The sequence below is a fragment of the Littorina saxatilis genome, linkage group LG15, assembly GCF_037325665.1.
Source record: "Littorina saxatilis isolate snail1 linkage group LG15, US_GU_Lsax_2.0, whole genome shotgun sequence".
NCBI lineage: Eukaryota > Metazoa > Mollusca > Gastropoda > Littorinimorpha > Littorinidae > Littorina > Littorina saxatilis.
Genome location: NC_090259.1, coordinates 5883194 through 5895609, shown reverse-complemented (window position 1 = coordinate 5895609; position 12416 = coordinate 5883194). Strand labels below are relative to the sequence as shown.

The following is a 12416-nucleotide window of genomic DNA, read 5'->3' as shown; positions in this document are numbered from 1 at the left end:
TGTGTGTGTTTGAGTTTCGTACCCCACGTGGAGAAGCAGGGCCTTTCCTTTTCTTTTTTTTTGGTGGTCAGATTTGACAGTTAGATTTCTTGTCGAGTCCGTAGAAAAGTGTTGTGGTCTTCATTTCATTCAATAAAGGTGAATGTTCAGGAGTAAAAAGCCCGTGTGCGCGCTCTCTCTCTCTCTCTCTCTCTCTCTCTCTCTCTCTCTCTCTCTCTCTCTCTCCGTGTCACTGTCTTTCTCTTTCTCTCTCTGTTCGTCTGTCTGTCTGTCCCTCCCTTTCTTTCTCTTTCTCGATCTCTCTACCTGTCTCTCTTTCTCTCTCTCTATCTCTCTCTCTCTTTCTCTCTCTCTTTCTCTCTCTGTTCGTCTGTCTGTCTCTCCCTCCCTTTCTTTCTCTTTCTCGATCTCTCTATCTGTCTCTCTCTCGCCCTTCCGCACACGCGCGCGTATACGCACACACACACGCACACATACACACACACATACACACACAAACAAACACACACACACACACACGCACAGCCATTGCCATACGCACACGCAAACAAGCAAATACACCCACACACTTCATTGCACGCAGATATGAAGGTGGGGGAGGGCAGAGAGAGAGAAAGAGAGAGAGAGAGAGAGAGAAAGCTCTTTCCCTCACAATAACCCGCAAGTGTCACTATCTGCACACATTTTTGTCGCTCTGACTTTTTGTGGACGTCAGCCTTTTCAAACTTGAGTCCGATCTCGTGAAAAAAGCAGATAACGCGATCTTGCAGCAAATACAAAATGACACACTTAAAGTGCCATGCAGTAGCGTATTTTACTACCAAAACACACACAAGCAAAATAATACACCCACACAATTCATTACACGGAAATAGGAAGGTGGTAGGGAGGGGAAAGAGAGACAGAGAGAGAGAGACAGAGCAGAGAGAGATAGAGAAAGAGCGAGAGAGACAGAGCAGAGAGAGACAGAGAAAGAGTGAGAGAGAGACAGACAGACAGAGCAGAGAGACAGACAGACAGACAGAGCAGAGAGAGAGAGAGAGAAAAAAAAAGAGAGAGAGAGAGTTCTTTCTCTCTTATGCCTCATCACAATAAGCCGCAAGGGTCACTTTCTGCACGCATTCTTCTCTCTGTGAATGTTTAGAGTCATCAGCCTTTTCAATCATAAGTTCGATATCGTGAAAAAAGCAGCACACACACACACACACACACACCCTCACACACGCATGCACATATATTCACCCAGAAACAGACACACACACACACACACACAACCTCAAACCCCCCCCCCCCGACACACACACACATCCACACACACGAATAATATACTTTCACACACACACCACCCTTAACAGACACTGATATCCACTAACGCACACACACCCACTTACAACACACACATACGCACACACTCAAACAAGCTAACACGCACACGAACACACACACCACACACACACACACACACACACGTACTCACCCAATCAAACGCGCGTGCGCGCGAATGCAAATACACACAGACACAGACACAAATACACACACACACAAATACACACACACACACACGTATACACACGCATGCACACGCGCGCACTCACTCACACACATTAGCACATACATACACACACACCACCCTCAACACACACACATACATACTAACGCACACACGCACAAACACACACATGCGCGCGCACACACACAAACATGCACTTACATACACCCAGAGACATACACAGACACACCCAGACGCACACTCACACACACAAACACACGCGCGCACAAACACTCACACACACACACACACACAACCTTATACACACACACACACACATTCACACATAAAACACACACACACACGCAAAACACACATGTATTTATGTGTGTTTGCGTGCGCGCGCGCGTGTGTGTTTGTGTGTGTGCGTGTGTGTGAGAGAGAGTGAGAGAGAGAGAGAAAGAAAGGAAGAGAGAGAGAGAGAGAGAGAGAGAGAGAGAGAGAGAGAGAGAGAGAGAGAGAGAGAGAGAGAGAGAGAGAGAGAGAGAGAAAGTCAACTGGAAAGCTCAGGACATTGCAATAGTTTCTGGCGTGCCACCTCTCAGGTACGTTACAGAATGCTCCGCGCAAACCCCCGTTTCCTGGACCATTCTCGGCGAGCGGTCGCCATTATTACGCTTCAGTGTCCCCGGACAATGGTACTCGTACCGAGCGCTTGCTAACGCTCGCGAGGGCCACAACAAAACTATGCGTTGCCTAGAAAACGTTCGCAAACGTTCTGTGGCGCTCTGCCTATGCAACGCACCCCTGATGACCCAGACCACCAAATTGACATGATTTCCCCTTATTAATGGGGGCCAGGAAGGCCCCCATTTATACGGATAGTTTCGAGTTTTGATAGTTTTGACCATGGGCAGCGCCATTTTGTTGTGAAATACGTCATCAGTTTGTGTACACAGGAAGTTGTGACATCCGTCACCCTATGGGAGGGCTGAAGGCAACATTGTTCATCTGTACAAAGTTGTGAAATCCGTCACCCTATGGGAGGGGTGAAGGCAAAATTGGTCATCACTGAGTTTGTGTAACACAGGAAGTTGTGAAATACATCACCCTATGGGAGGGGTGAAGGCAAAATTGTTCAACAAAAACATCATAGGTCGAACTGTGCAGGGTCAACCGCAACAAACTCAAACCATTCATACCTTGCTGTATTTGAGTGACTTATATACCGACATTTTTATTTCTTATTTTCAGCACAGGTGTAGGAAAAATCATGAACCAAAATGTTATTTATTTTCTAATTTAACTTTTTTTTTTTACAAATGTGACCATGGTCTTTTAAACAAACAGTGACATTAAACATTGTTATGTTAAAAAAAAGAAAAAAGAAAAAAAGCTTTTGTGCACAAATCAGAAAATACATTGTACATTTTACCTACAGGCCAAACCGTGAGTGTCTCTGGCAAAGCCCGACCGAGGAAATTGCACTGGTTGGCTCACGTAAGTGTAGCCTATGCGATCGTAACTTTGTCTGTCTGTGCGTGCGTGCGTGCGTCTGTGCGTGTGTATGTCTGTGGTAGAAACTCTAACATTTGAAGACGTCACATTACATTGACGTCACATTATGACGTAAGAGGGTTAGACGTCACGCGAAGGAAGTACTGACAGTCTCGGTCATTATTATTTTGAGCGCGCCGAGACTAGTTGGCAGTCGTGTCCTTGTAAGTAGGCTACATGCAGACAGACAGATCTAGATCTAGTGTCTCGCTTTCTTGCACAGTTTCACCTATGCTCTTTCTGTGTGTGTGTGTGTGTGTGTGTGTGTGTGTGTGTGTGTGTGTGTGTGTGTGACGGAGTGATTGAGTTTGTGTTACTGTTTGTCGATTTCTTACGTGAGCCTTGATGGCTTCGCCTCTTGTTTTATTTTTAGATCAAACCATTCATACCTTGCTGTATTTGAGTGACTTATATACCGACATTTTTATTTCTTATTTTCAGCACAGGTGTAGGAAAAATCATGAACCAAAATGTTATTTATTTTCTAATTTAACATTTTTTAGTGGGAAATTGTCAAGAACAGGCGCTTGCATTTGGATGTGTCCAATGATAGTAGGTTTGGTTGTGATCAATCAGAATAATGTGGGAATAAAAATGTATGACAGTTTGGTATGATGACATGTAATTCACATATGCTGAAATATAATATTATACATCATGTAATATTATTATGGCTGTTGCCATGACCATGAAGCCCAATAAAGGTTTAATGTTATGTAATTGAAAATATCAAAATCAAGCACCTACTAATTTCGTCTATGCGCGTGAACATTAAGGCCTTCGTACGTTCAACGTTGGCCAATAATAATTTTAACAATGTTGTGTCGTTTTTGGCTCACGTAAGTGTAGCCTATGCGATGATAAACTTTGTCTGTCTGTGCGTGCGTGCGTGCGTGCGTGTGTGTGTGATAGAAACTTTAACATTTCCGAGTCTATGGATAAAGCTCGCATAAGAAGATTACGTCTCGGTCAAACGTGTTTGACGTGTGTGATAGAAACTATTTGAAGACGTCACATTATGACGTAAGAGGGTTAGACGTCACGCAAAGGAATTACTGAAAGTCTCGGTCATTGTTATTGTGAGCGGGCCGAGACTAGTTGGCAGATCCAGGGTCTCGCTTTCTTGCACAGTTTCACCTATGCTTACTGTGTGTGTGTGTGTGTGTGTGTGTGTGTGTGACGGAGTGATTGAGTTTGTGTTACTGTTTGTCGATTTCTTACGTGAGCCTTGAAGGCTTCGCCTCTTGTTTATTATGTTTTATTTTGTTGATCAATTGATAAATATTTCTTTCCAACATATTACAAATCAAACAGAAATAAAGTCTTAGAGAACTACAATAATTATTGTTGCCGTCAAAACCTTGCAAGGCCTCAACTTGCGTCAAGGCCGATGCGCGTAGATTCCGAGAATGTTTACTTTCGGTTAGATTCTTCGACAGCATGGCCGGACACAGCATTCGCAGAGGTGATTGCTGTTGCAGAGGTGAGTAAAACTGACCATCGAAAGGAAAATAAGATTCATATTGGTAATACTAATAACATACTTGAACAAGCATGTATCTACCAAAACTGTATGGGAGCACAGAGTTGGAAAGGCGTGGTAAAGCGATCAAATCGAATCGTCCGTCTCAGTGCACTGATCAGTCACCACGATTGACCGTCACTGTCTGTATTTTGTATGTAAGCAGAGCTTCCAAACTAGTTAAATCCTGATGTAGTTTACAAAACAAAACAAAATCTCATTCCTGTTCCATTGTTCTTGTAGCTGTGATATATTCTAGCAGGGACTGATTCTACTGAAACTGAAAGTGTTAAAAGCAGAAAAGCCTGACTGAATCAGGTAATTGGGTTGGGAGAGTTTTGCTAAGAAATCCTGTTATTTCCCTGGGTTAATAAGCATCTCTTTGTCCAACTATTTACACAATTTACTTGACTAGTTTGTGGTTTCAATTGAAATTATTGTTGTATTTATTTCTAAACTACAAGAACTTGCAGTTGCTGATACATTCATTCATCATTGATTGCATTTCATTGTCACAGCACAAAACACTGAATGACACATACTGATTGACGAGCATGGCAAAAGCCTTCTCGTTTTACAGTATAGGTACTGATAGTTACATATGCAAGTTTGAATATCACTTTGAACACTGCCACATTCAGTTCTTCTCATCATTGAATAATTTTGTTTCAGGAAGCAAGCACCACTTTTGTGGTTGATGAAAACCCAATATAGTCAGAAGTGTGTCAAGCTCAAAGTACTATTTCACAAAAGGTGAGAATTTATTCGTTACATTTGCAACATTTATTGTTAAAAATTATTAAACATAAAGGCAGAATTTGTTTGTCTTGTGATTGTGATGCCTACAACTACACCCGCTTGTGATTTCTCAGTCAAGTTACTGCAGATTTGTGTATATTTCAGTCTCATGGGGTATTTGCCATATTTGTGTGTGAACATGTGTATTTTTCAAGACTTAGATTCTGTGATAACATCAAATTCCATAACACATTTGACACCAGTGCATCATATATATTTTTGGATAATTCTCATTACGCATGGTTTTTTATTGTGTCATTGTGTGTACATTTACATGTGTTTTTAAATGTCAACAGGTGACAGTTCCACTTCTGGAAGAGGTGTGCAGTGAGATTGCAGAAAATGAATGCCTGTCAGCTGATCTGCGAAGCAATGTTAAAACCTTGGACTGTAAGTGTTTAGGAAAACACTGTCTGGATGAATACAATTTTGTTGGAGTAGTGTTTTGACACTAACATTAACAAGGTGTGAGACGGGCAAAGTTATACTGTTCAAAAAAAGAAACGCATAGCTTGTAATATTTGGTTAATTTAGTTATAATAATAATAATAATAATAATAATGGTGATTTCTATAGCGCTTTCGAACACACAAAGCGCTTTGAAACAGCCATAACAACATCATTACCAGAATGACGCCATTGACGGAATAGAACACAATCATAAACACTTTACAACAAAAACCAAAAACAAAACATAAATGTTACAAAAATCCAGAGGCTCTTACAGGAACGAACTCTCAGTATATACAACAATTATGATGCACACACACACACACACACACACACACACACACACACACACACCCACACATATACACACACACACACACACACACACACACACACACACACACACACACACAGAGTAAACATTGTTCATCCGAAAGTGCACATTCACAGGGTCGCGACAACTACATCATCATAGAATGCTTCTCTGAAGAGGTGAGTCTTGAGATTTGCTTTGAAAGAAGGCAGAGATGGACTGAGACGTAGAGACAAAGGGAGTTTGTTCCAGATATGATCAGATTATATGGCTACAAGGATATCCACCAAACTGCAGAAAATGTTTATCTGGTCGTCGACCTTTCGTCCATTGCCACAAGTGAGCTCTGCACGTGACGCATGCGTTATCAGTGGCTACAATTGCTCATTTGGCATGACCACTCGTCATGCTTCAGTGTAATCTCGTGAAACTCGGGGAATATTGAGCTCTCACCATGTCTTCCAAAACCCATAAAAGCGGATTGTTCGCCACAAAGAAATCAGACGACAATTCAGCGACGAAAGATGGCCCGATTGAGCAGAGAAGACCGCCAAATTGCATTGGGTCGTTTACAAGCAGGCCAAAGTCAAAGTGCAATCGCCAGGCACTTCCACGTGTCCCAGGGCACCATCAGTAGACTGTGGGTCAGGTTTCAAGCCACTGGCTCCGTTGCTGACTTGCCACGAGCGGGAAGACCAAGGGCGACAACTGCTGCTCACGACCGCTTCATACGGCTCCACCACCTCCGGAATCGTTTCCTGTCGGCCTCATCTTCTGTCCAGGCTCTCCCCGGGCCACACCGATTATCGGACCAGACCGTGCGGAACCGCCTGCATGAAGCAGGGGCCAGTTTCATAAGATAGCAGTGAACCGACTGACAGTCGATCGACTGCCCAGTCGATGGACTGTGGTTGATCGCCGGGTCACCGAAAAGCGCGTTTCATGAGCGAATCACCGTCACCCGCGGACAACCGCAGTCGACCGACTGTACAGTAATCCGAATGGCCAAGTCGAGGGCTAAATTTAGCAACATTACCACTTCCGTTTGCTCATTCGCACGTGGAAATGGCCGATTTCGAAGAAAAAACAAGTCTCGGCCCGCTCAAAATAACAATGACCGAGACTTTCAGTAATTCCTTCGCGTGACGTCGAACCCTCTTACGCCATAATGTGACGTCTTCAAGACATAACCCTGACTTGTCTCCTGGATTACTGCGTCATGATAGATACATTTCGAAGAACAATCACAAGGTTTGGCTCACAATCCAAACAAGTGTGAGCATTCTGCCATTGACTGTGCGGATAATTACATTTATTTTCGGTTTACCGCAGTAAGCCGAACACAGTGTTGGGGGGAGAGCTTCACCGTGTTCGGCCGACTTCCGGTGAGACGACCCGCAGTCAGTCGACCGAAATTTTGTTCGTGAAACCCGATTACGTCGGATTACTGTGGTTATCTCGGACAACTGCAGTCGGTCGACTGTGTTTCTGGCTTGTGAAACTGGCCCCAGGTTTGAGAGCTCGCAGACCTCACAGAGGAGCTGTCCTCACCCGCCGCCATCGCCAGAACCGAGTGCAGTGGGGCAACCAGCACCTTCGCTGGACCGTCCGGAATCACTGGAGACACGTGTGGTTCAGCGACGAGTCCTACTTCCTGCTCCAGTGACATGATGGTCGGAGGAGGGTCTACCGGAGAGTAAACGAACGTTACGCGCCCAACTGTGTGGATGAGGCACCCGTTCATGGTGGTGGAGGCGTCATGGTGTGGGGGGCGATCAATACCGCTGGAAGGAGCACCCTGGTGCACGTCCAAGGGCGCATAACTGCTCAGCGATACGTGGAGGAAATTCTGCGCCCACACGCCCTTCCTCTTCTGGCTGACCAGGATGCCATATTCCAGCAGGACAACGCTCGCCCGCACACAGCACGACTCACCACCCAGTTCCTCACCGACCACCATGTCCAGGTGCTTCCCTGGCCATCCATGTCGCCAGACATGAACCCGATAGAACATCTCTGGGATGAATTGTCAATTGGACAGACGTGTGCGCAGGCGAGAAGAAGCGCCGGCAAATCACCGCGATCTATTGCAGGCACTTCAGGAGGAGTGGGACACCATCCCACAGCAAGATATCCGGCATCTGATCCAGTCCATGCCCAGAAGATGCCGCGCAGTTGTTGCTGCTCAAGGCAGTCACACCCCCTACTGACTTGACAGCCTCGGCACCCAATCGTATTGATTGACTGATTGATTTGAAGATGCAAATGAACTGTGTGTGCATTCAACTGTGTCCATACCAAATTTCAAACAAATAATCTAAATATTGGATTTTCTGTTAATTTTTTCGAAAAATAAAACAAATTTGGCAAGTAGCAACTATGCGTTTCTTTTTTTGAACAGTATAGCTACATATGCAGTTGATCATATCATTAGTGCCAGTCCACGGATGCTCCCCCCTTGTTTGTGTGTATGTATGTGTGCAGGTTTGCATTTCAGTCTGCATGAGGTGAGCGACATTGATTTTTAACTGTTGGTGCTCAGTGATTTACAAGCATGTTTTCTGTTGCTATGTAAATTCTCCCGTCTTATGTAGAACACAGACACTTTGTAGTAAAACGATTTTTTTACAATAATCTCTCTTGGTGCTGGGTACAAATATTTTAAAAGTTTTCAGGTTCATGTTATTCTCCAGTTTCACTTTTTGTTTTACGCTCGACACGTGTTTGAATCTGTATCTGTCTGCAACTGTGAGTAAACTTGTGCACCTGAATCCAGCATACGAAAGAGAAAGAGAGAGCTTCAGTATTAGTCTGTACTTAAAAAAAGAATTGTTATTGCTTTTATTTTTCTTCCGTTGTATTTTTTATGTCTTAACAAATAATAAAAATTGCTTTGAAAATGTATTGTGTACCGCAGTCAGAAGTAATTTATTACTTTTGGGAGTTTAGTAACGTGATATAAGTTTTCAATTGTTCGTTCACTTATATTGCTGTCAGATTTAACACACAAGAAACAGTAGCACGGTTTTCGTTGCGAAAATTTGCAATGGCAGTGCTACGCGATCGAAGTGTGTATTATATGTACATGTGGTGTTCTGCCGGAAAAGACCGAAGCGACATGTGACGTCAGTCGTTCAGCCCGCGAGGGGGGGGGGGGGGGGGGGTTCACATGGTTAGTTTGTTTGTTTGTTTGTTTCAGACCCACACCCATATACACACATTTCACATTTAAACCATTTGTCGGCCCCCTGTCGATATTTATCGACTAAGTTCCTTGTTCAGTTTGTGATTGTAGTCATATTGACAACTAGATGAATATATACCCGGTTTCGCCGGGTGGATCGCGAGACAGAGTATGCAGCGTGGCGGTTCGCCGGCTTAGAGCACGTGTTGAAAATTGTCATCGACCAGTTTGAATGACTCGCAAGAGAGTACAATGCGGTGGTGGTTGGTAAGCCATGTTGTTGCTGAAAGAGAAAAGGGCACAGTGTTGAAAGTGAGTTGACCTTTTTGAAGACAGACACAGAAACACTGGCAAAGCTCCTGACTATTAATGTTGCTCCTCAATATAAAGTTAGACGATTAAATGTATTCGTGATGGGCAATGTGTGTCACATTTCTTAACTTTTCACTAAAAAAGTCGGTTGTGTACTATACTGTTTGGTCGAACGCAGGGGCGGATCAGTTGCTTTGTAAGGGGGGGGGGGGGCACTTTGATTTGAAAGTGAATGTGATGGGCGCGAAGCGCCCGAATTTGCTGGGGGGGTCCGGGGGCATGGCCCCCCCCGGAAAAATTGTTTGCCCAAAGAAGCAAAATGGTGCCATCTGGTGCCATTTGAACTTAGAAAATAATGGTCATAGAATCAGCTTTCCAATTTTTTTTCGGGGGGGGGGGGGGGGGGGGCACGTGCCCCCTGTGCCCTCCCCCCCTCGTCCGCCCCTGGGACGGCCTAATCCTGCTCATTCCTAAGACTCTCCTGATTACTCAGGGGAGTCAAATATGACCTCCAGCCGTTTTATTGACTCACATGCGAAGCAAAAGTGAGTCTATGTACTCACCCGAGTCGTCCGTCCGTCCGTCCGTCCGTCCGTCCGTCCGTCCGTCCGTCCGTCCGTCCGTCCGTCCGTCCGTCCGTCCGTCCGGCCGGCCGGCCGGCCGTCCGGCCGGCCGTCCGGAAAACTTTAACGTTGGATATTTCTTGGACACTATTCAGTCTATCAGTACCAAATTTGGCAAGATGGTGTATGATGACAAGGCCCCAAAAAACATACATAGCATCTTGACCTTGCTTCAAGGTCAAGGTCGCAGGGGCCATAAATGTTGTCTAAAAAACTGCTATTTTTCACATTTTCCCCATTTTCTCTAAAGTTTTTGAGATTCAATACCTCACCTATATATGATATATAGGGCAAAGTAAGCCCCATCTTTTGATACCAGTTTGGTTTACCTTGCTTCAAGGTCAAGGTCACAGGAGCTCTTCAAAGTTGGATTGTATACATATTTTGAAGGGACCTTGACCCTGAACTATGGAAGATAACTGTTTCAAACTTAAAAATTATGTGGGGCACATGTTATGCTTTCATCATGAGACACATTTGGTCACATATGATCAAGGTCAAGGTCACTTTGACCCTTATGAAATGTGACCAAAATAAGGTAGTGAACCACTAAAAGTGACCATATCTCATGGTAGAAAGAGCCAATAAGCACCATTGTACTTCCTATGTCTTGAATTAACAGCTTTGTGTTGCATGACCTTGGATGACCTTGACCTTGGGTCAAGGTCACATGTATTTTGGTAGGAAAAATGTGTAAAATATTGTTTTTCTCAGTTTTATTGTAAAATTATTCTGAAAGAAAGATCAAGGTCTGTTCAGCATGTGAGTCGTGTGGGCTTTGCCCTTCTTGTTTTTATTTGTCCTAGAATATTTTGTTTTGGCATATCTCGATCCAAATTTCTTTGCCAGTTTGTATTCAAAGGCGTATTTGCTGTTACCTAACAAGGCACAGCTCTAAAATTGATTGATCTCAGCTCTTACACGTCGGCCCTTCGCTCGCCATCTTCTCTTCTATGACAAAACATGCCATTGAACAGGTTTTATTTCTTCTTATAAAGTAAAACACCTGACCAATCCAACCCCCCTCCCCCTCCCCACTACCAGTCCTGCGCCCATTACATCACATCCTTCGATTGCGAAAGGGAGGCAATCGGGTGTTTACTGTTCTTGTTTCAGACGGGATGAGATCTCTCAGTGTGTCCATGGACGGCGTGCATTGCGGCGATAATTACGACTATGGGGACATACGCTCCGTTGTCAACTCATACTTCAACACCGACGGTGAGTAAACGGCAGTGTATACCTACAGACATAGCGTGGCACATACATCAAGCTAGACCAGACATAGCGTGGCACACAAATCAAGCTAGACCAGACAGCAAAAATAATGGAAAGTGTAACAGATGATAATAGACGAATTGTTACAACGCAAGAGGATATTATTCTCGTCCAAAAAACGTATTTTGCTGATTTGTATAAAAAAACGCTCTCGCTGGACCCGAGTACTCTTCAGACTGGCTCGCTCTCCCAGTATGAAAGTTTTTGTCTTGTGCACGTGGATTTAAAAAAAAAAAATAAATAAATAAAATTATATATTTTACACAATTAAAAAAATTATTAGAGTAAAATAAAACATTAAAACGTTCATAATAAACAATAGTAAACAAGAATTAAAAAAAAAAATAAATAAATAGACCGCCCATGCCGGGAATCGAACCCGGATCACTTTGGCCACCAAGCCACCAACTCTGACAATTTTGCCAGTGAACTCAAATGCCTAGGGTGCTAAAATTAGGTCGCGCAGCACGCGAAGTCAGTGGCACACGCACGCAAAGCCTGGTGTCGCTGGCTTGGCTGTTCTATGAGCCGAACCGCAGTTCTATCCCACCGCCAAACCTCCCACCGTTAAGAGTCGTTTTTGTGGATTATTTCGCATTTAGGTCTCAGGTAACATTATGAAGTTTTAATACGATCAATCGGACCTATTATCAAGTTAGTGTATCAACTTTTGAACGAACTGCGCCCAGTAGTTTCCCAGCAATAAGCTGTTAAGTCGAGACAGACACACAGACACACAATTAAAGTCTGCTGGACCTTAGTACTGCGTACTCGGGGATAAACGAAAAATTGATGAGGGAAACATGAGCTTGAAAATTGACACTTTTTTGGATGGAACAAAGGTTTTAAAAATAAATGATCAGCAGAAAGACAGCTGTAAAAGGGAAGTG

At 43.9% G+C, this 12416-nt stretch overlaps 1 protein-coding gene across 1 annotated transcript in view; it reads left to right on the top strand.

The window, feature by feature from the left end:
* The window catches only part of LOC138948331 (uncharacterized), a 322492-nt gene that overhangs the window by 68702 nt on the left and 241374 nt on the right, over nucleotides 1-12416 (top strand). The window contains exon 5 of the mRNA XM_070319840.1: nucleotides 11365-11469. Within this exon, the coding sequence (XP_070175941.1) occupies nucleotides 11365-11469 (105 nt within the window). The remainder of the gene's footprint in view (nucleotides 1-11364; nucleotides 11470-12416) is intronic.